This window comes from Desmodus rotundus, chromosome 3 (genome assembly GCF_022682495.2).
Source record: "Desmodus rotundus isolate HL8 chromosome 3, HLdesRot8A.1, whole genome shotgun sequence".
Classification (NCBI taxonomy): domain Eukaryota; kingdom Metazoa; phylum Chordata; class Mammalia; order Chiroptera; family Phyllostomidae; genus Desmodus; species Desmodus rotundus.
Window position 1 is genome coordinate 200,906,283 of NC_071389.1, and position 23,285 is coordinate 200,929,567.

A 23,285-nucleotide genomic window follows, 5' to 3' on the forward strand; every position below is an offset into this window, starting at 1 on the left:
TGCCAGCGGCGAGCACATGTCCCCTGGCTCCCATCCTCGCCAGCATTCTGTTACGAGCGGGTTTGGGGACTTCGGTCACCCTAATAGGTGTGTGATGGCCTTTCGCTGTCGTCCCTGGAAATTTCCTGGTGGCAGTGAGGTGGAATGTCTTTCCGAATGTTCACTGGCCACTGGGGACAGGTGTCTGCCCACACCGTTCCCCGTTTTTCCATGGGGTGTTGGTTTCCGTCTGCTGACTTGTGTGGGCCCCGAGTGCTCTGGACCCCGGCCCTTTATCACGCGTGTGGTCCGCGAGTGTCCCCCGCCCTGCGGCCCCTCTTTTCACGCTATTCACGGGGGCTGTTGAGAACAGGAGTTTTTAATGTTAGTGAAGTTTGGTTTACCAATGTCTTTACTTTGTGGGTCATGCTTTTGGGGTGTCATTTAACCGCCTATCGCTACACTGAAGGTCACGTAGCTTGTCCTGTTTTCTTCTAGAAGTTTTATGTTGCTGGGTGTTTTCTTCAGGTCCGATTCGAGCTGATGTTTGTGGGAGGCGTCAGGTCTGGGTCCAGATCCAGTTTTGCACCTGGGGCTCCTGACCCCCCCAGCCCCCCAGGTACCTGGGGCGTGGCCCCTCTCCCAGCCAGGAGGCCGGGTCAGCCTGGGGATGGGGAGAGGCCCCAGGAGCCTCAAGTGCTGCCTGCTGTTGGAGAAAGAGGTGTCCCAGATGTCCCGTCCCTGCCGGAGGCAGCGTCCTGTCCTGCCTGGGAGCCAGGCCAGTGGAGGCGGGGCCTGTGTGACTCCAGACAGGGCGGGGGGCGGGGGGGGCAGCTCTCCCACAGCCACCGTCTGTCCTCCTGGTGCCGGAGGCCAGAAAGCCAGGCCAGGTCCGCGGGGCAGGTCCCTTGCAGGCCGCTTCTTTCCAGAATGAGCGGCCACTGCCCCAGACAGCTCTGCCGTGACCAGCACTTCAGGGACGTCGGGGACATGAGTCTTGGCCCAGCGTCGCTGTACTTCCCACAGGGTTGGGGAGTTAACTGGACAGCAGCCCCCCCCCAACTCTGGCCTGGACTGGATGCCCAGTGCTGCCTACCAGGCAGAGGCAGGGCCTCCCAGGGCCCAGGGCACCAGGGGACCCCTCCCCCAGATATGAAGGTGAACCTTAGAGGGGACTCTGGCTGCTGGGGAACGGGGAGCCCTCGTGAGTCAGCACAGCCCCTCCCGGAGGAGGAGGTGACTCAGGGTGAGGAGCCACGCAGGCTCCCAGGGGTCCTGGGCCAGCTCCCCTCATAGTGGGCCTCACTTCTGCTGAGCCGTGGGGCTAGAAGACAAGCCAGGCTCTGCCCGGACCCCCGGCCGCCCAGGTCTCCCTTCATCTCCTGGGCTGTACCCAGGCCAACAGGAGCTGCCTCATCACCCACCCCCCGCCAGCAGCTGGCCGAGGGCTGTGCGTCTGCGGAGCGATGCTGGGCGTGCCTTTTCCTGACCTTTGCGAAGCCATAAACCACAGCGTGATTGCCAGTGTTTATGCTGTGAGCCAACAGTGTTCGGCCGGCCCAGGGCTGCAGGCAGCGCCTCATTAATGGGCACATTAACGGGGATAATTGACCGGGCGCCAGCTGGACGGGGCAAGGCCTTAGCGACGGGCCGTGTGCGCGCGCTGCCTCAAGGAGAAGGCTGTGTCCCGTCTCCTTCGCTCGCTCTCTGTCCTGTGAGGTGCCTGTGTAGGAGCCAGGGGACCGGGCTGTGGCCAGGGGGCATCCCAGAACCCAGGCAGGGGCGGCGGGGGGGAGGCACCTGCAGTCTGCAGGGCCAGACACTCGGCCCCCTTTCTTTCTCCATCTGAAATCAGGCAACAGGGCCCCAGGACAGTCTGGGGGAGCCCCAAAACTGCTTTCCTTGCTGATGGCCAGGGCTCAGCAGGTCTGTGACTGGGAGAGGCCACCAGCCAGTCCCAGGACATACTTGCCCCTGGGCAGGGGCCCTGGGTCAGAGAGTGCAGGGAGCCGGGGCTTCTCCAGCCTGCGGTCTGCCCTTCACAATGCAGCGTGGATTCCTCAGCTCCCCTGCAGGAATGCTCCGGGGAGGGCCTGGCCTCAGCCACCCTGTTCTCCCCACCACCCTCTGCCAGAGGAGCTGCAGGCTGGGCCCCGGGAGAGGCTCAGCCGCTCCTTGAGGTCAGGAGGGGGTGGGGGCCGAGGAGATGTGTGCAGGAGCTGGCTCTGGGTCTCAGGTGCTGTTGGCTCTGCCCCTCGGTTCCCACCAGCGCCTCCCCTGCCACAGCCTGCAGTCCGGGGTCTGACCTTGACCACCAGCGTGGCCTTCCCTCAGGGAGGGGCCGTCCTGGAGCTCCCAGACCCTTCCTTACACTCGGGTACGCAGGGCCGGCCGCTGCCCCCTGGGGGCTGGAGCCGGGGAGGGGCCCTTCTTCCTGGTCCTGACGTCACTCAGTTCCTGATCTGCCTCTCACCCGTCCTGCGGAGATGATCCCCTGATCCCCCCACTGCCCCGCCAAGAACAGGGCTCCAGCGGCCACACAGGCTCAGCTGGCTCTGCGGAAGTCACGCCGCGACAGAGATTGGGTGTCAGGGTTGAACAGCGAACTCGGTTCCAGTGCAGCTCACGCATTGGGACTGTGGTGCTCCGTCTGATCTCACAGAGAGTTTCCTCCTTCGGTTCTCAATCCCCGTGCTCAGTGTCTGGATGACGAGGGATAACGTTAAACACCGGCCACTTAATTTGGGGCACAGTGTCCAGGGGAGTGCGGACATAGCTCCAATGAGGAGTGACATCTCCCGCGGTGGCCGGAGAGACTGGCTGTGGGTCCGGGAGGCCCCAGTTCTGCAGGGGAGGGGATGCAGCCTCCTACTGGAGGCCCATCGCTGCACCTGGGCCGGAGACGGAGGGCCCCGAGCCTGCAGCCTGGGACAGCCCTCGCCTGGGGCAGGCTGGAGCCGCCGCTGAGCCCGAGTGGGCCCCGTCCTCCACGGGCGTCGGGGAGGGGGCGAGCTGTGCCCGGGCCAGGACACCCCCAGTGTCAGCTGGCCCTGTTCGCTCCGGCAGGGAGGGGCAGAGGGCTCCGTGCCTGGTGCTGGGGCGATGCCTGTTGTTGTCACCTTGGTGTCCCTTGGCTGGCTGAGCAGTGTGCGGGTGAGGGGCGCTGTGTGGAGAGGACTTGCCTGGACCGAGGGACGTGCCTCCGAGGGACGTGCAGGCTGGCGCTCACACATCGCCTGTGCTGGGCGTGACCAGTGCCCGCAGGTATGTGTGGAAGGAGAGCACCATGCTGCGGAGCGGCCGTGTGCCCTGCAGAGCCCCTGGCATACCAAGGTCTCCCACGGCCCCTGCCTCCTTCTCACCTGGACTCCTGGCCTCCAGCCAGGTCGGCAGGTGAGTTCTGCCCACGATCAAGGTAGTGAGCACAGCGACCACACAGCGGCGCCGAGTCTGAGTGCCTTTGCCTGCGTGGCCACAGCGCGGCCTTGCCGAGCTCCGAGGGCACAGCTTCTGCCTGAGGCCCCCTCAGAGTTGTGACGCGGTGCCCCGTGCACACGGAGGCCTGTTTGAGCAGAGGAGAGCCACCCCCCGCCCCCACCGTCCCGGCTGAGTGGCTCTCCCGCCCTCATCCACTGAGCAGGCCCCATCCTGCTACCACAAGTGATTTCTTTCAACAGTTTCCTCCAGATTTTGTACACGAGGTTTTCTTGTGTCTTAGCGCTTTAAAGACGAGCCCAGCACAGATGTGGGGCGTGCGGCAGGGGGTGCCTGCCGGGGAGGCCAGAAGGTGCCTGTCAGCACCGCGGACAGCGCCTGAGCCGGCCTGGGAGGGAGGCGGGCCTCGGGACACACTGCCGCTGGGGGCACCAGGATCGCCTCTGCGGGTGGGCGCCTGGACCCCGCTGTGCCGTCTGTGTTGTGACCCGCAGGGCGGTGCCCTCGCTGCAGCCGAGTTTGCCTCGGGGTGGCCTTGCAAAGCACTCGCTGTCCTTTGGTTAGACAGGGCGATTAGCAGGAGGGACGCCCAGCTCCCCACCCACCTGCCTCCCCCAGGACAGAGCCCCCGGACGCCCTCAGCTCTGGGGCAGAGACGTCGAGGACGGGGTTTTGTTCCTGTCCCCGATGTCCTCATGAGGCCTCGTCATCGCGGTGCCGCGTCTCCCAGGTGGCTCTGAGAGGCCCAGCTCCCTGGCTGCAGGTGCTGACCACAGCGGGTGGGGCCGTGTGCAGAGGTGGTGGGCACCCCAGGCCACCGGGCCTCCCCTATCACCAACGCTGCCCCCCACCCCCACACACATGCTCGCACCTGGTTACAGCCGATGCCCCCAGGCATCCCTTCTTCCAGAAGCTTCCCCAGCCGGTGGCCACCCCGCCCACCCTCCCTCCTCAACCCTGCGTTGCTTCCCCAGCGCAGCCTCCTCGCCGGGGCCACACACCCTAGGCCCAGGGCTGGAGACCCCCCCTCTCCGGGACTCACGTTTGGACCCAGGCTGGGCTGCACGTGTGTCTAAGGAAGCTTCACGCCTGGGCTCCAAGCGGGTCCCACGGGGCCTCCTCTCCCTGCTGAGGCCCTGTCCCAGGCCGGCCCCGCCCTGCCGGTGGCCCTCGTGTCCATCCTACCCCGCACACAGCGGTGACAACCGCCACACGTGCGCCTGTCAGAGTCACTCCGAGTCTGTATTCTGTCATCCAGCCCGTCAGACATCCCTGCGGACCCATGTCATTGCTCAGCGTGAACACACGGCTGGTCTGCAGCCCCTCAGGAACATGGGGTGCTGTAGGGATGGGGGCCCAGGCCAGGGCAGGCCGTCCCAGACTGACCCCTGCCTGCCCGGCGCCCATGGGGCCCAAGCCGCCCAGAGCCGCCCTGTGCTGCGCTGTCTGTCGGAGCCGAAGGGCCTGGAGCGCGTCCACCTGACACCCACGGCCAGCGCAGAAGGACGCGTCCGGCACAGCTGGCGTTGAGGACACTGTCACAGCCCATGTTTGGGGGTCAGGTGGGCGTCTTGGGGGCTGGTGCCCGAGTGCGGCCTGTGTCCCCTTGTCTGGTTCCAAGAACAAGCAGAATGTGATGAGACGTGACTCAGCATGCAGCAGCTGGGCGGGTCCGTGACCCCCAGCCCTGCTGTCCTGTCCACGGGCACTCCCTCCCACGCCCCATCCGAGCCCCAGAGTCCCAGATCCTGACCCCGGGGGCGCGACGTGGCCCCTTGGAGATGGTTCCGTAGCACTTGCTGACACGGGGCTGCCGGCTCAGTGATGCTCCTCACGGCCCCGTTCTGTCCAGCTCAGCGGTGGCCTAGGGCTCACGCCCCTCCTGAATGTGCCTGGGGCCCAGCGGACAGAACCCTGACCACGGCCCAGCCCCCCCCCCACTGTGAGAGTCCAGGCAGTGGCTGCAGACTGTCCTGCCCACCGTCCACCCCCACTGCCTCTGCCTGGAGCCGCCTAGACCCCGCGGGGCCTGGCTCTGCCTCCCCTCCCACCCCGAGGCCCTGGTTCCTCTTCCAGATGATGGAGAGACAGCTGTGGTCTGTTAGGCCAGGGTAGTGTGGATGGACAGACAGACTTCTCGAGGGAGAGCTTCTCGGTGTCGAGCAGAGTCCCAAGGCAGATGGCTGCCCCCTGAGCCCCCTCAGCAGGCCTGGGACCCAGCTCAGCACTGGGCTCCCCGAAGGGAGCAGGTGGCAGGGCAGGGCGGGTGGGGGTGCAGAAGCTGCCTCAGACCCAGCCAGTTCTCCTTGACACGGAGCATCCTCATGGTGGGGGTGGCCGCCTGTGTGGCACCTGATCCCGTCGTCAGCCGGGTGACCTGCCACCAAGTGGAGGACGCTGCCTCATCCCAGCCCCCTGGGCGCCTCGGGTTTCTCTGTGCCTCTATTTTGGGCTGTTGCCCTGCCCCCCTCACCCTTCATCACGGACACTGGCCTCCAGGCGTCCTGGGCTGCCCCTGAGCCTTCAGGGGACGGCAGGCATCTGCTGGCTCCCCCAGGAGTCAGGGACAACGTCCCAGACCCTGCCCAGCCTGGGGACACAGTCCCTGCACAGGGCGGGGAGGATGTGGAGGCAGCTGGGGGTGAGGCGCAAGGGGTAGCTCGGTCTGCAGGAACGGCCCCAACACCCGGCACCGAGGGGTGGAGATGAGGGGGCCCTGGAGGACGGGCAGCCGTGCCACCGTGGGAACCGTGGGTGGAGGGAGTTGGCACCTCAGCTGAACCCTGAACCTTGTCAGCTGGTAATCAACGGAGAAACGGGGGCCACGTCGTCCTGAGGGGCTGGTTTTCCCTTCAGAAAGCTGAGTGGTGGTCCCCGCAGAGCTGCATTCAGGGCCCACCCCCAGCCCATGAATGGGACCACGTTTTGAAATAGGGGGTTGGCAGCTGTGGGCAAGTGAGCACGACCTCGTCAGGGTGGACGATGTGGACCCTCACCCACGGCGACCATCAAGCTTGTGAGAAGTGGAGGGATGAGGGGGCCAGGTGGGACCAGGGAGGCCACGAGCCAAGACGCAGCCGAGGCCAGGACCTGCCCCTGGTCACATCTCTCTCAGCGTGGGCGCCCACATGGAGGCCTGTGGGGGACGCCTGGTGGTCTTGTCGTTTCATGCCCGGGACCACTGGTCCGTGGGGCATGGTCCAGAACACAGGGCCCTGGGGAGGGCGGGACGGTGCTTACAGCTGCTGGTGGGGGGCCGCCTGCGTGAGGGGTGCCCTGGAGAAGAGCCTCTCCCCGTGCCCAGCCACCCCCTACAGATGGGGTCCAGCTCAGGAGGTGGCCATGTCCTGGGCAGGTGCTCCTCACAGCTGGGTGGGCACCGATGCCCAAACACTGGTCCATCAGTGCCTTCATGGGAGAAGGGGGCGCGGGGCTGGCTGCTTCGTTACTTAGCGACCAGGGCTCCCTGAGCCCCAGGGGACGGACCTCAGCTGGCCACCAACGTCAGCACGCCAGCCGCAGGTGTCTGTGGGTGGGCGGCCGAGAGGGCCAGGAATAGCAGAGCAGCCCCGCCAGCCTGCAGAGCCTCCACGGCAGCCGGGACGGCGCCCACACAGCTGCCCGTCTGCAAGTCAGGGCCGGACCAGCCATCAGTCACGGCATCACCTACAGCCTATGGTCTCAGACCTGCTCAGACCCAGGGGGACCCGCCATCGGGTCTTTGAGGCTCTAACTACTGTCACCAGAAAAGCATCACCTCTCTGCCCCGGACGCTTCCCTCCTCTGCGTTTGCTTATCTACTTACCCATTCACGTGTCTCTGGTTTTGCCCTGTTCCCCGCGGTGTGTCATTTTTTGTGTGATTAGCAAGTGTGAGTCAGAATCCGCAGCCCGAGCCTGCAGGGCAGCACCCCGGCACCAGCTGCAGGGCGAGGGAGGGGCCCCCGCTGCCCAAGAGGCCCTGCCGCCCCACCTGCGCAGTCCCCCCGACGCCTCACATGCAGTGAACACGCACAGCACCCTGCGCCCCGGGCCGGGCGTGGGTTTTCTGGGGAGAGTGAAGTCTCGGGGAGCACAGGACTGCCCCTTGCTGGGAGACTGGCCCCATCGGCCTCGGAGATGGCCCTCTCCTGGGGACGCGGGGGCCAGTCGGGGAGAGGAAGCCAGCTGACCTCGCTGGGTGGTGGTCACCTTCACACTAAACGGGTCTCTTCTCTGCACGCTGGTCCCAGAGCCAGCCCAAGGCCACCGGGCTCGTCCCTTCCTTCCAGTGTCCTGGGATGGCCGAACATGGGGAGCAGGGACCGTGGGGATCCCGGGCCCAGCTCGGACTCAGGCTGCATGCTTGGAGCTGCCTGGGGTCCCTGCATCAGGCCGCCTAGCAGCCGACGGGCCCTCCGCCATGACGGAGCCCTTCATTTCCGTGTGACGGTGACGAAGCCACATTTAATTTCCTGTCCACCCCGGCAGGGCGGTGAGCAAACACCACCCTGCGTAAAAGTGGAGCTCGCCAGCCTGACCGGGTGCACAGCTTCTACAGGGCATGTCCCTGGCAGGATCGCCTGAGCTGCGTAGGACAGTGGCCTCCGAGGGCCGCTCTGCGGGGTGGACTCTTGGCGGGTGTCCAGCCGCAGGGCCAGGTGGCTGGTGGCTCGTCCCCAGGGCCCGGCCACTCAGCCCACGTCTGTGCCTCTCTTGCAGGTCAGCTGGCCGCCGGCACCTGTGAGATTGTGACCCTGGACCGAGACAGCAGCCAGCCCCGGAGGACAATCGCCCGGCAGACGGCGCGCTGTGCGTGCAGGAAGGGGCAGATCGCAGGCACCACGAGAGCTCGGCCCGCCTGCGTGGATGGTGAGAGCCCGGGGACCCCTGGGAAGGCTGTGGAGGCCACACGTGGTGTCCACCCGATGCAGCCACGCACCCTCCCCCCACCCCTCACCGAACACTCTCTGGGGTCAGGCCTCAGGCTGGACCATCTCGTCCAGCGTGACAGCCCCTGCGGGCAGTGCTGGCTTGTGCCTGTGGGTGTGGCGTCCAGGGGCAGCGGGGTGGCAGGGAGCCGGGTCCCCAGCGAGCTCGCAGAGCTGGACTGGCCCAAAGGCTGCGGCCCTGGGTGGCGGGGAGCGCGGGGCGCGGCTCCTGCAGGACAGGCCAAGCTGGGTGCCCATGTGTCTGCCACACGTCCTCTCTGGCTCGTCCCCACGTGGTGTGACCAGCGTCAGGCACACTCAGGCTGCATCCACCCCTCACGGGCTATGAGGACAAGCTGCCCAGCCGGTGCGATGGGCGGGGCTGGGTGACCTCCCACAGGGCCACTGAAGTAGGGCTGTCTGGTGGGGAGACGCACAGGTGACAGCCTTGCTGAGGTCCCACTCGCGGTGCCTGCGCAGGGCGGGGCCTCAGGCATGTCGGTGGGAACAGGGTCACGAGCGGCTAAAGGGGGAAGGGAGGCCCTGCCGCCGCTGCCCAGGCGCCGACGTGGGTCTGTGCACCGTGGTGGAGGCTGCGCCGCGTACGGGCGCCCTGGTTCCTCGAGTGCCAAGCAGAGGGCTGGGTGCACATAGCTCGGAGACGCATCAGTGGTGCTGGGGGCCCTGTGGGGAGGGAGGGTGCTGTCACCATGGGGAAGGCTTGCTGGTGGCCTGGGTGGGGTGAGAAAGGCACCCCAGAAGGGACCAGCTGAGCCTTGAGGCCACCTCGGAAGTGGGGACCCACAGACCAGGGACATTGCCAGTGTCACGGCTGAGCCCGTCCTGGGGCTGTCCAGGGATATGGCTGGGCTGTGGGTTGGCCTAGGGCCCACGTCTGGGAACTCGGACCCTGGCTCCCGCAGGGAGGGAAGGGAAGGGGTCGGGGAGGGAGGGGTCGGGGTTCCTGACTGGGCTGCCCCTGGCCAGCCTGGCAGAGCTGTGTCCACAGAGCCGGGGTGACCACCAGTGGACTGGGGGCCAGGGGGACTCACAGGCCCAGCCTCTGCTTCCCCGTGGTGCCCACGGCCAGGAGCCACCTTGTGCTGCCAGTCCTGAAGGGCTCTGGGGACATCGGGGTCACTCAGGAGACTGTGGACGGAGGCTGACCTTGCTGTGGGGGGAGGGGGCACTCTCAGGACCCATCCCTGTGGCTGGGTTTGTTTCCTTTTCCTTTGATGAGACCCATCGAGGTCACGTCGTCCCCTAACACCGTGGGAAGGTCAGGCGGCACTTCGTGACCTGTCCGCTCCCCGGCGTGCTTGCCCACCCAGGTCTACTTTCCTCCCAGACCCCGTGCGGCCACCAAGGAGCTGGAGTAGCTTCTGGGCAAACGTCACCTGTCCTCATTAAACGTCTCCCTGTCTCACCTGTTAACCAGCACCCCACGGGAGGTGTGCGATCGCCCAGCCCGAGTGCTGCCCACGCCGCCCTCTGGACGCAGGCGCCTGCTCTGCCCGCCCAGTTCCGTGGCCAACATGGGCCCAGGGGGCAGCCGTCTCGGTTCCCAGCGAACAGAATCGATTCCCGCCATATCCTGCGCAGCTCCGCTCCTGTAATTGTGACGGCTCACCTGTGCGGTGCTGTCGTCGAGCTGATTGATTCTTCCCCGGCCGGTGGGAGAGAGGCGCGCAGGCCGGAGCTCGGAGCCCGCTGCCTTCCCTTCCTCTGTCCTCATTAGCTCCGGCGGTCCACGGGAGAGTGGGGCTCACTATTGATTACTAATTGAATCTGGGCCTGCTCATCTGAAACCAGGGCCTCTCCCCTCTCCCTCTCCCCGGAGCCGGCCGGCGCCCCAGGAGCCGGGGCCCAGGGACCCAAATTAAAACCCAACCATTTTCAAGGGAGGCCAGACAAATGAGTCAGCTCGCGGTGTTTGCACAGTGGGCACTTTCCGGGCTGCCACCTAATTTAATTTTTGCTTTTCTGTTGTCTTGTGCTGTGTGCATAGTAATCCCCTCACCTGTGGGCCGTGTCTGCTACAGAGCAAGCCCGGGCCACACCGGGTGCGGTGGCCGCTCAGGCGAGCGGGGTGCACGTCGGGCAGCTCACACCGGCCCTGCAGCGTGAGGTAAATCCATGAGCCGGGGAGACAGGGCACAGCTGCCTCCGTAATTGGCTCGTTGCTCATTCATAGCCAACTCACTTGCTCATTCAGATAAGGTGCACGCTCGCAGGTGCAGGGAAGGCTGGAGGCAGACTGGTCCCTAAAATACCTGCTCTCTCCCGCAGGCCTGGGCCACCTTGCGGGGCAGGGGCCGCGGGACCCCAGACACAGCCGTGTCTTCCTGCCCTGGGCCTGGCAAAGCTGCACGCGGAGGGGGGAGGGGGGGCCGAGTCTCAGCAGGGTGCTGAGGGATGAAGAGGAGCTCACCAGGAGAGCTTCTCTTCCTGAAAGGAGGGGCTGGAGGTGGGAGGGGACTCCTGGCATGTCCTGGAGCCCCAAGCATTTCTGGGTGCACTGCTCCCAGCCCTGTGTGGCGGCTTGGCGCTGTTCCAACTCGGAGACCATCAGGAGAAAGGGCCCCTGCCCCGCCCGTCCCCTCCCCCCCCTACTCCGTGAGGAAAGGGCTCTGAGCTGGAAGGCAGGATGAGGAGGGGAGGGGGCGGCACGCATTTTTGGGAAAAGCTTTTACATAGGTCAGCACTCGGGAGAGCGTGTATTTGCGTGCACTTAGAAACACGGGCGCGTCCTGGACGCCGCTGTGTGGCTGCCGCTCTGAGCTGTGGGCGAGGCAGCAGCAGGCGTGGGGAGGCACATCCCACCGGCTCGCTGCGCCAGCCGCAACCTCCCTGAGGGGGTGTCCCAGCTCTCTGCACTCGGCGAGACCTGCCCCGGGTGGGCTGCGGCCAGCTGCAGCCATGTGCGAAAATCACGGCGAGAATTCCAGAAATTCAGCGAGCCCGTTGTTAAGTACGGCCATTATTAGAAATTAAATGGCGTGAACTTACCTGTCAACAAATGACTCTCACGATGAAGGTGCTACCTAAGGACACCAGCCGGCAAGAGCCGGCTAAGCCCAAATCAATGGAAGGAGCTTTAGAACGGAAATCAAGGACACGGAGCCAAGGACACCAGGAGTATCAACCGAATATGGGTTTCACCAGTATCGACCGAACCAGAGGTCAGCTCTTGGAAACGTAAAGTGAGCAAAGTTTTAGCTAGACCGGTGAGGGGGAGAGGACCCCCTGACCCAGGAGTGAGAGAGAGGAGTCCCCTCTTTTATTACCTGCTCTTCGGAAATGCAGGCAGTTAAAAGGGACCCTACGCACACCCATGCCGGCGTATTGGGTGACGCGGGCGGACTGCACGTGTCCCCACAGACCCACAGAGTGCCTCAGGATGAAACGGAAAGTCTGAGTGGACCTGGGAGCACAGTAACACAGTAACCTCCCAGCCAGAAAGGCCAGGACCGGCGGCTTCGCTGGAGAATTCTACCCGATTTAAAGAGGCACCAACACCAATTCTTCGCAAATTCTCGCAAACAAGCAGAAGAGGAAGCACTTTCTGGCTCGCGCTACGGGGCTGGCATTACCCGACAGCAAGAGTCATGGACAGAGGCGGCACACGGAAACCGCAAGTGTGAGGGACACAGACCAAACCCTCAAGGAAGCCCCAGCGACCGAATCCAGTCGCCGATGCGCGAGGTCGCTCATCGTGACCACGTGAGTTTTATCTCAAGGGGACACAGGGACGACACACGAAAACCCACACGGATGAGAGTGACTGAATGAAGAACAAGTTCATGTCGTCACCCGCCTAACTGCAGAGTAGACCTTTCCCGGAGCCCAGCCCTGTTTCCCGATCAAAACTCGGCGAACGGGGGAAGAAGAGAAGGCGGTGTGACGGGGGCGTCTGCGGACACGACAGGCCACGTCCCGCTCGGCGGGGGTGGGGGGGACCAGTGCTTCCACCCGGAGACTGGGAACAGGCGGCCTGTGCCCCGCACTGCTCCCCAGCGTGGCCCTGGGGGTCAGGATGGAGCAGCTGGGTGGGAAAAGCGAATCACAGGCACCCTGATAGAGAAGGATGACGTAGACCTCCCCACAGACAGCGGGGCCGTCCATGCCAAGAGAGCGTCTAAGGGAGCCCACGCCCTCAGAATCCTAATGAAGGAGTTCGGAGAGGCTGCAGGATGCGCGATCGATATGCAAAATCAATCCGTTTCTCTACAGGGGCTGCAAATGATCTTCAGGAAGTGATTCCATTTACAATCGCCTCAAAAGGAAGAATATACTCCAGAATAAACTGAACAAAGGAAACGTCAGATTTGCCCTGGCTGGTGTGACTCAGTGGATTGAGCACCAGCCTGTGAACCAAAGGGTCGCCGGTTCCATTCCCAGTCAGGGCACAGGCCTGGGTTGCGGGCCAGGTCGCCAGTAGGGGGGTGCGGGAGGCAACCACACCTTGCTGTTTCTCTTCATCTCTGTCTCCCTCCCTTTCCCTTTCTCTAAAAATAAATCGGCTAGCTCGAGGCCATCTCCCCACCACACCAGGGTCCCCCCAGCCAGCCCAGGGGCCCGAGGGTGGGGACAGCTTCGCTCCTCCAGTGTCTCCAGGACACGGCCCAGTGCCGGGGCTGAGACAGGTGCCTGCGTGCCATCTGTCATTGAGTCCCTATGCCTACGTAACACCTGGCGATGTAACACTGCTGGAGCCGGTGAGCCGGTGGCCCTGGGGGGCTGGAGGGGGCGCGGGCGCCCCCGCAGCTCCTGTCAGAGAGTGACGCTGTCCAGGTTCTTAACAATCACTCGAAGTGTCCGGGACGCGCTGTGCTAATGGCGTCCCCTCCTGCCTCTCACACATTTTAATCAGCCTCCAAGAGCTGTCAGTCTGTGCGAGAAGAAATGTGTTGGAAACATCTTTCAGGAAATTCTCTCCAGGAACCCGGGAGCTGATGCGGCCCAGCCCTGATTGCCACCCCCGCGGGCACACTGTGACTGCTCTGGGGGGGTGCGGGGGCCCTGCACTGATCGCCAGATCTGCGGGCCCCTCCGTCCTGCTCCGCCCCCCGTAGCTCAGGGCATTGCAGACGTCCCCGTGGGGGGCGGTGAGACCTGTCACAGTGGTCCCCTCCCCGGCAAAGCCCCAGCAGGCACGGGGCCACAGTGCACTGTAAACAGTCCCACACGAGCCGGGACGGCGGGGCCCTTCCTGTAGGGCTTCTGTGAGTCACTCGCTTCGTTTTCACTAACAGTCTCTAAGGGAAGCGTCGTCGTCATTGAACATGGGTTGGAAATGGGGAGACGGGGCCCCATTTTAGTGGCGGGAGGGAGGGCTGGCCCTGAGCATGGGACCTGAGAGCAGGGAGCCAGGGTGTCAGTTCCACAGAGCACGTCACTGGCCCAGGCCGGGAACAGTGGTACAGGGTGAGAAAGGACCAGGCCTGCGGCCTCAGTGCCGACCCCGGGGGACAGGGCAAGGGTCCCAGTGGTGCTCTGGGGCATAGTGGGTGCAGGAAGCTCCAGACGAGAGCCCACGGTGGGGAAACCAATGACTCGAGCTGTGCTGTCCCAGGAAGGCTTCCTGGAGGAGGTGGTACCAGCTCCCCTTACGGCCCACGGTTGCCAGGAGCAGGCGGACTCGCCAGGCAGGGTGTCCGGGGAACTTGCCAGCCCCTGAGCTGGCGCTGCCCTCGGCCTGGGGCTGCGGCGGGGCTCTGGGTGAGCAGAGAGGTGACCCCGTGCACCACAGTCCAGCGCGGGGCCCTGCCTGGGCATTCCCGGGGTGACCTTGTGGCGGGAGAAGCGCCCCAGCAGACCCACACCCTCCTGCCTGCTCCCAGGCTGAGTCCTGGACAAGGGCCCAGGAAGCTGGTCCTCCTAGCAGGTGCGACCCCTCTTCCTGGGGAGTTGGCTCCAGGGATGCAGACAGACCCAGACTCAGGCACCAGTGCAGCTACCAGCGGGCCTTGGCCATCCAGTGGGTGTGGGGCAGGGTCTCTGACCCAGCTCTTAACTTGGGCCCCCCCGGGAAGGGGTGCAGAGATGGTGGGGGCACTGCTGTCCTCCCTACAGGCTCCCCGTCCTCACGACCCGAGGGTCCAGCTCCTGCCCTGGGTGTGCGTGGGGCACCCCGGCCCTTGGTGGTGAGGGGCTTTGCCAGGGGGCGGGCGCCGGGCCAGGCCCAGATCTGCGGGGCACCCAGCGGCGCCCGCACCTCCCCGAACAGGCGGTTCTTTGATGCACACGGGGCCTCGTGCCGCCTTTGATGTTATTCGAGATTTCGGGCTCAATTAAATAGTGTGATGAAGAACAAATCAAAGCCGAGGAAATTTGAACGAAACAATGTTATTTTGATCTTGGCCGATGCTTTGATCATGGATATGGGGTGATGGGGAACGTGGTGTCCCCCACACTCTCCCGGCTCTTGGAGAGGACAGAAGGGCCGCTCTGCCCACCTTCGGGGCCCACGGGACGTCGCCCCTTCCTGTCCCTTTGCCAGCACAGCCTTCGGGGGTGGCGCTGGGGAGGCCGAGGCCCCAGAGGAGGTGGGAGCAGGTCCCTGATCCTGGACGGGCTCCACAGGCCGGGGCACAGGGACCGATTCCCGTGTGCTGGGAGCCTGGGCGGTGTCTGACAGCTTTCTAGAAAGATCTCTCTGCTGCTCTCTGGACACTAAGTTCCGGGCAGCAGGAGCGAATGTGGGGAGAGGTCACCCAGGTGACCGAAGCAGCAATTCTGGAGGCCGGAGGGTGGGTCTCTTCGTGAGCCACGAGGACCCGAGGAGGGAAAGACCGGAGCCGCCCTGACCGGGGCCGAGCTGCAGGGGAAGAGACCGATGTGCCCATGTGAGGGGTCCTGGGCACTGTCTTTGACGCTCCTTCCACCCGCAGGTGTGTGCTCACCTGTGGGCCTGGGCACAGGCACCTGCAGGGGCAGGTGGGTGACTCGGGCCAGTAGGCAGGCAGCCCTGCCCTGCGCTAGTCTCCCGAGCACCAAGGGGTGACTTGTGACTAAGAGGGACAGCCCGTGCCATGCAGAAACTGCAGAACCCAGGGGCCCTAGCATTTCCCCAGGCGACTCCGGCTCCACCGCCTCCTGGTGGCAGCCACCAGAATTGCAGGCGCGTGCTTTAAAGGGCTGGATCTCCTCCGAGTGTTGATTCTGAAACCAGCATTGAGGACGTGGCCTTGACGAAATAAACGTGACCACGTCTCACGAAACGGTCCTTCCAGCATCGGCCAGCTCCAGGGACCCCGCAGCTGCATGGACCCCCAGAAATGCTCACGTAGACGTGTTCGGGAACGATTACAGAACCCTGCCTGGGACTGGGGAATGCAAAATGGGTTTGCTGCTTTTTTTAAAAGTTGGTGTGTAACCCGCATACAGGCTCACACACAGACTGTGAGGGCTGGCCCGCGCGGGTGTCCAGTGTCCCGACTCCGCCCCAACAGATTGGCCTGTTCTGGGATTTCACAGAAATGGGGCCAGACAGAGCATGGGCTTCACTCCTGGCGATTTTCGCTTGTGTCCGTGAGATCGGGGATACAGCGTGTGGTGATGGCTTGTTATTTTTATTCTGTTACAGCTGTGCAGAACTCCCTGTGCGGTTGTAGCATGGTGTGTCTGTTCTACAGACGACGGGCCTTTGGGTTACTGTGAATCTTTAGGGGTTGTGGATGCGGTGGCCGTGTGTGCCTTCGGTGCAAGTTTGGGTAGACGTTTGCACTCGTTTGTCACTGGCTTGTCCCCAGAAGGGGCAGGGGCGCGAGTCAGCTGCCGTGGTTGCTGCCGAAGTGTTCCTCAAAGCGGTCTCACGGTTGGGCCTGCCCCCAGCAGGGTGGGAAAGTTCCCCTTGCTCTGCATCCTCGGCAGCACGTGTCCTTGTCAGGCTTTTCCCCTTGGCCACCCTACTGGGTGCACGCGGCCGTTCTCCTGCAGCGTCGGCCTGCGCTTCTCTGTTGGGTAATAAGGCTGAACCTGACCTCACAGGCTCTGGGTCAGCAGGATAGCATCTTCTGCGAGGTGTCTGTTCCAGTCTCCTGCCCATTTTTATGGGGCTCTTTGTCGTCCTTTTAAGTGGTTTGTGGGAGCTCTTTCTGGTTAGTGCATCTGACCCCCGGGCTGGCTCCCTTGTCCTGCTCCACCTCCTCCCAGCCTGGCCTTTTCGTTGCTTATGGGTGTGAGTGGTCGGATGAACAGACGTCGGAACGTCTTAGTTTTCGCTGCGTTGACTTTGTCCATCTTTTCTTTTTATGTTTCGGGTCTTGTGCCTGTTCAAGAAGTGGAAGTTCACCCCAGGGTCACGGGGTCGTCGCCATGCTGTGCGCGCGCTGCTGTCGGCCTGTGATCCACTGTGGATCGATGTTGCGCGCGGCCCGAGGTTGGTCTCGCTGCGTTTTTTTTCTCCCCACGTGGGTGTGTGACAGACCCAGCTTCCGTGAGCGTGAAGTTCCGGCCTTGTTCACTCCCCGTGACCTCGTGTAACAGAGTCTAGGACGCGTTTTTGAGGCAGAATGGAAGAGATGGGCCTCGCCTTGGCCACGTCCCGCCTGCCTACCTCATCGCCCCCGGGCGTCTCAGCGGCTGCGAGCTGAGCGGCCATCAAGCACAGGTCCTGTGGACACTGCGCCCCTCCCCCGCCCGCATGCTGAAGAGCTCACAGAATCTCTCGCTCCTGCTTCCTTCCACCTTTTTTCCTTCCTTCCTTCCTTCCACAGGGGGTGGATGCACAAATATCTCAGGATGGGATTTGCAGTGAGAAGGAACAGATGCTGCCCTGTCCCTGCCGTCCCCCACCCCGGCCCGGGGGTCTTCCTGGTGGACAGAGTCAGGGGCTCAGGAGAGAGCCGTGCAGAGTGGACATGGTGCTGTGTGGTGCCCACTCTGGCAGATGGCACTCCCTGCCCTCAGCGCCTTTGCGTGGAAGTGAGCTCAGACTGTGAGCCCAGGCCTCTTGGGCCCCAGGGCCGGGCGGCCTTCTGCCAGAGCTAGCCTGTCCGTCCAGGGAGTCGGGCCTGGGAGACAGGGCCCTGGGCTCCATCCGTGCCCCAGGCCCTGCCAGCTGACTCAGCCTGCCTGAGTCCCACACACAGAGGGTGGCATTTCAGATTTCGGAGTGCAGTGCAGGGCTCTGTCCTGGGTCACTGAATCCCCTCGGAGGGGCGGGCGGGCTCTCAGGTCCCCTTGTGACCTCGCTGTGGGCCACGCAGGGCGCAGGGGCAGGTGCCCGCGGCCCCCCGCAACAGACTGCCCATCGCTCCGTGCACTTTGCAGGCAGCCAGTCCTTCATGGAGGGTTTTATGTCAGATAAATGCAGTATTTGCCGCTCTCCTCCGATGGGGGCACTTTTCTTCTGAAGAGGACGATAGGACGCGGTGTTCAGAGGGGGCTTGGATGCTCTTTGGTGACGGGTCTTACTGGAGAAGGGCCCGAGGGCCAGCCACTCAGAAGACACTAGGAGGCTGTGTCTGCTGGGCACTCAGTAAATGTGCCGTGGCCAAGCCCATGGCTGGCTGTCAGCTCAGACCCAGGGGGCCACTGGCCAAGGTCAGCCCCACGCCCCGGTCGGGCTCCTCCGAGGGGGCTCCTCTGAGGAGGCTCCTAGGCCCAGGACAGGAGGGGACCTGCTAGGGGGCACTTGGAATGGCTGGGCCGGGGCGAACCCAAGGTCAAGGCCCCGGACAGCACGGTGTAGGCACACCGGGTCCCGGCAGTGCCGTGGTGCAGCCTTGAAGGCAGGAAGGCACCTCGTGGGAGGCGGGCGGCCATACAGGGTGGAGCCAGCACATCCCCACGGCAGCTTTGTGGGCCTCCGGTGACGACTGTCCTGAGTGGTAAGTCCGCTGGCAGACATGCTTCCCAGGGCCGCACAGTTGGCGCTGACTTACCTGTTTGATGGAAACTCCAAACTTCGTTAGTCAGACTGTCTGCCCACTGCTGGTCAGTTAGGGGCCAGGGAGCGTCCCCACAGGCATGTATCAGGAAGTGCCGGAGGGTCCTCTGCATCCCAGGGACAAAGCACCCCCAGGAGGGCTGGGACACACCGGACAGACACCCTGGTTAAGTCACACCTTGACACGCGGGAGGCACAGAAGCTCGGAGAACCCAACGTTCCCTCCGTGTCAGCGATATCCAGGCATCCAGCCAAGTGCCCCCCACCCCCAACGGCTCCCTTGGGAGCAGGAGGAGAGGAACCTGCGGTGTCACAGACAGGTGCTGTGGGCAGTGTCCCCCTCCCCTTCACTGCAGGGACCACCTTCTCCAGAGGGGGAGCCCGAGACCCTGGGCATTTTAGACAGGTTGCCTCCATCCCCTGACCTGGGGCGTCTCTGACCTCCGGGTGCTCCACTGAGAAGCACAGGGATGCACAGCTGGGAGGGCGACCTGCGGCCTGGGGCGGCCTCCACACTTGGGGGGTGTCAGAACGCGTCCCACCTCCTCTGTGGGCGCTCGGCCCTGCCAAACCGGGAGCAGCCGGGCCTCCTGCATCGGCTCTGGCACCCGCGTCAGCACCGAGCGTGTCCCGTGGGGCCCCTTCGTGCATGGTGCTGAGCAGGCCGGGCACCAGCAGGAGGGTGTGTCAGAGACTCGCCGGCCGGCCTGAACCCGAGACCCACACTGGACCCCCAAAACAGCTCTCTCCTGGAGCACCCCAGGAGCATGCCTCACCTGCATCTCCGTCTTAGAGTCCAGAGCCCAGCTTTGCGGGAAAAGCCAGAAGCTACCTCTTCCTAAGACCCAACAGACCCCCAGCGCCTGGGGGAAGAGTCCGGCCGTGCACCCAGGGACCGGGCTTCCGTCGAGAGTCTTGTCCTTAGTAACTGTGTGTCTGCGAAGCAGTCCCTTAACCCCTCCGAGCCTCGGTTTCCCCATCTGTGATGTGGGTGTGAACCTGCTGTGAGGGCCCGAGGTGACACCCGTAAGTGGTAGGTTTCATCACCTGGTGGTCACCGGTCTCGGCTCACGGGACCCCTCCATCCATAAACACCCCTCTGCTGGGCCTGGGCGGCCGGCGCCCCTCATTCTCAGCTTGTGTTTCGGCTCCTGGTCATCAGGCCGTCCCCACTGGACGCTGGGAGGGGGCCTTGTGGGAAATTGTTCTGCTTTCCACGCTGGCATGTGGGGGGACACCGTCTGTAACACATCCTTTAAAACTAGCGCCGAATGTTCAGTGTTGGGTCACCGACGGCAGGTGACTGGACAGCAGAGAGAAATACAGTGTGAAGAAGAAAATGGAAATACGTTTTTCATACCCGAAGAAAACTGCTGTTAGCTCTTTTGGAAGTACTGATTTCCCTTCAATGTCTGAGAAAACAGTAATAAAAACCCCCACGAGATTGCAGAAATTGGTGGGAGTTGGGTGAACGTCCGCTCAGAGTGTGGCGTGTGGTGTAGGGTATCTCGGCTGGGTGTAGAGTCACAGCTCGAGACCACTTCTGGCAGCCGCGGGGACACTGCCCCAGCTGGCACTCCCCCCACCGCCCACGACGGCGTGTGTCTGGCCTGCGTGCCCTGCCTCCCTCCCCGCGCAGAGCCTCCCACCCAAACTCTCTCGAATTCTGGGTTCAGAGGCACGGTTGGGTAGCACCCCGCTGTGTGGACGCTCCATGGGCAGACTGAACGGTCCCAAGTGCGAGCCGCTCCCTTCCCCGTTGCCTGTGCGGCCCTGGGAGCGCCTGTGTGCTCAGCTGTGGACATTTGTGATTCCCATAGAGACTGGGGGCTGTGGGTCAGGGACTCGGGGTCTCGGGCATGTGCGGGACGGAGCCCCCGCCCTCTGCTGCCGAGGCGGACGGCACCCTGCCTGGGGAGGGGTCGCCCCCTCGGGTTTGGGATCAGGTCTTCAGCCGAGTTCGTTACCTCTGCATGCCTTCCATTCCGGCTCGAGTCTCGCTCATGACTTCTGACAGCTCTCCGTGCCTCCTGGAAGCCCTTTTGCAGCTCACTTTACATAAGCCGCGACCCGCTGACCGGCTCTGAGGATGGGTGTTCTTTGAAATACGCTGACCAGTGTCCGTGTGCGTGTGTCTCTGCCTCCCATGAGGTTCCCCCCCACCCCCCGCCCCGCTCCTCTCCGCTGGCCTTCCCTCCCAGGCCGTCCGGCCATTTCTGCCTGATTCTAAGCCAGGAGAACCGGGTTAGTGAGCAGGTGGATGCTGCGGGCTTCTGCCCGGGCAGCAGGCCGCCCTCCTGAGTCAGAGGCCCTGCAGAGGGTGGGGAGCCTCCTTGGGGGAGCCCGTGGGTGTCAGGGAGCAGGTGGGAAGCGGGGCCCCGTTCTGCCATGCTCCGTCTGCTATGGGCAGAGCCTCGTGTGCGTGTGCAGGGGAGACGGGAGCCAAGGACCGAGTTCAGGTCCTGACGACCACCCGTTTGGAGCCTGTGTCCTGCATCTGTGCCCCCCCACTCCCTGAGACTGAGCCGAGGTCCTGCGGCCCCATGCGCGTGGCCACTCTGGCAGAGACGCCTTGTCCAGAGTCTGAGATAAAACACAGGTGCGAAGCTCTCGGATCCGGAAGAAGCGGCGTTCCGCTTCCCACAGGCTGGCAGGTCGCGGGGGCCGCCCCAACGCAGCCTGCCTCTCGCTCCCCAGCAGACACCGCGGCCTCGAGTCGGCTTAGGGGTCGGGGGCAATTCCCAGTCTTGGATTCTGGGTGGCCTCGCTCACCGTTTAGTCCACTGTCCTGGGCCCTGTGCTGGTCACCCCCGAGTGGGGGACACGGAACACGGAGTGTGGATGTGCCCTGCATCAGGCTGCTCGGCGCGTCCCCGGTGCCCTGGCTTACGTGATGTGAGCAGCACCGGCTGTCACCGGCTCGGTCGGGTTGGGGAATGGACGCAGCTCTCCTGGTGCGGCAGTGACCTTGGGCAGGCGGAGAGGTCAGCTCTGGAGAAAATCCTCCAGGAGCTGCTGGGACCTCTGGTTCCCTGAACGCTGGACGGTCCTCCGTCTCTCAACGGCGACCCAAGCCCCCTCCCCACCGGCCTGGCCCGCCCTTCGCTTCCGGACAGGTGCGCACAGGTGCTTCTTCACAGCTCCACTTCCCGCCTGTCGCAGCGCCCCGGGCCGGCGCCAGTTCCCTCTGCCGCAGCCTGCGGGCGGACCTTCCTGGGGGCCTCGGGAGAAGCTCAGAGGGAGCCAGGGGCCGGATGCCTGGTCTTCACAACAGTGGGTGGGAGTCAGGAGGGAGCCTGCAGGGGCCCAACACAGAGTCTGCCTGCTCAGCCTCCTCCCCCCACCCTTCCTCCTGAAGCTGCTGCAGGCAGGCGGAGGGCAGGGGTCCCCAAGCCGCTCCTTGGCCCTTCCCAGCAGGCAAGACCCTGTCTGAGGCTCCCAGCATCTCTGACCACTTCGTGGTGCCAAGCACCCCAGAGGTTTGGGTGGGAGATGGGCAAGTGGGAAGACGGGGTTGTGGGTGGATGTGGGCATGGTGGCTGGGTGGATGGATGGGGGGGTGGATGGGCAGGTTGATGGATGGGTGGATGGGTGGATGCAGGCATCGGTGGCTAGGTGGATGGGTAGATGGATGGGTGGGTGGGTGGGTAGCTATGTGGATGGGTAGGTGGATAATTGGATGGATGGTTAGAATGGGAAGTGGAGTGGTGGATGGATGGACAAATGGACAGACAGCGGCATAGATGGACAAAGGACAGTTTCTGAACATGTCCTGGGCCTCCCAGTGAGGCCCTCTGTGACAGGAGAGAGGGCTGCGTCTCAGCAGGGAGTAGCTGCGTCTTGGCAGGGGCGTGGCTTCCCCCGGGAAAGCATGCCGAGTGCTGGGCCTCGGTGGCTCTCTGCGGTGGCAGCGTCTCCCCCACGGGCAGGACCCCACTCCTGGGCTCGCACCTCCCCCCGCCTTCCCTGGGGACTGACCACAGCGCAGCTCCCGCCTCCTCCTCGGGCACTCAGGAGGTGGTTTCATCCGGGGTCGGCCTCCCTAAATGAAGCAATGTCCGTCTCCGAATAAAGGGATGTGTGTCTGTCCCCCAGGAGGACCTGGCCCTGCTATGGCTGCCGGTGCCCCCCGCACCTCCCAAACCGGAGGGGGCGTGCTTTTCTCTCCCCACGTTAAAGTTAAAAGCTGGCTGCCTCTCTTTCTTTCCTCTTGTGTAGCTTCTGCCAATTTGTGGAAAATTACCCAAGAAAAATGATTGGAGTGGGTTTTTCTTCCCTCTACATCCATGGCTTAATCCTAATGAAATAATGAAGCAGGTAGCTCGTGACAACTGTGTTTTTATTTCTCTCCATCTAATCAGATTACCCAGATCTGGAGAGCTTTCCGCTGCGCGGCACCGTCCAGCAATCACTATCGGAGACTTTCCCATTCCCGTGAGCTGGGGGGCCGGGGGGCAGTTCCCGGGCAGCTAATGAATCACACTAATCAGAGAGCCATCTTGAAAATTAATGCATTCTCCTGTAACTATTTAAAGAAAAAATAATTATCGAGACTGTTCTCACTAAATTATGCTGTCTAGAAGTTGTAGCAAGAAAATTCAGTCTGATTTTAAGGCGTAATCTGGGTCTTGCAGATTTTTCTTTTCCTCGGTGATTAAAGGGTTCGGCGTTGAGAGGAGGGGACGGTGCCCTTTTCTTCCAGCTTTCGGGGTCCTGGGAGCGAAGCCGGTCAGGCTTTGGAGCCACCAGACCCCCAGGCTGCTCCGGAGGCGGGGGGCGGGTCTCCCCAGCTGCTTCTCGGGCAGGCTGACAGGCGGGAACACGGGCTGAAAGGAGACCCTTGACTTTCCCGGCTCCCTGACACAGACCTAGGTGACCCAGCTGACCTGCGGATCGTGATGGGAAAGGGCCCGTGCAGCATGGGACAGTGGCTCAGGTCCTTGCAGCCTCCCCACCCCCCGCATCCCTGCAGGACCTGACGCCCACCGAGCTCCCACTGCAGATTTGCACAGCGCGGCGTGGGAGGCGTGGGCCTCTGAGACTCGCGGGGCCCTTCCTCCAGCTCTG

At 63.7% G+C, this 23,285-nt stretch overlaps 1 protein-coding gene across 2 annotated transcripts in view; it reads left to right on the plus strand.

Moving 5' to 3' along the window:
- Positions 1-23,285, plus strand: part of TAFA5 (TAFA chemokine like family member 5) — a 105,423-nt gene that overhangs the window by 61,898 nt on the left and 20,240 nt on the right. For both annotated transcript variants that reach the window (XM_053919770.1, XM_045187009.3), the window contains exon 2: positions 8,115-8,264. In XM_053919770.1, the coding sequence (XP_053775745.1) occupies positions 8,115-8,264 (150 nt within the window). The remainder of the gene's footprint in view (positions 1-8,114; positions 8,265-23,285) is intronic.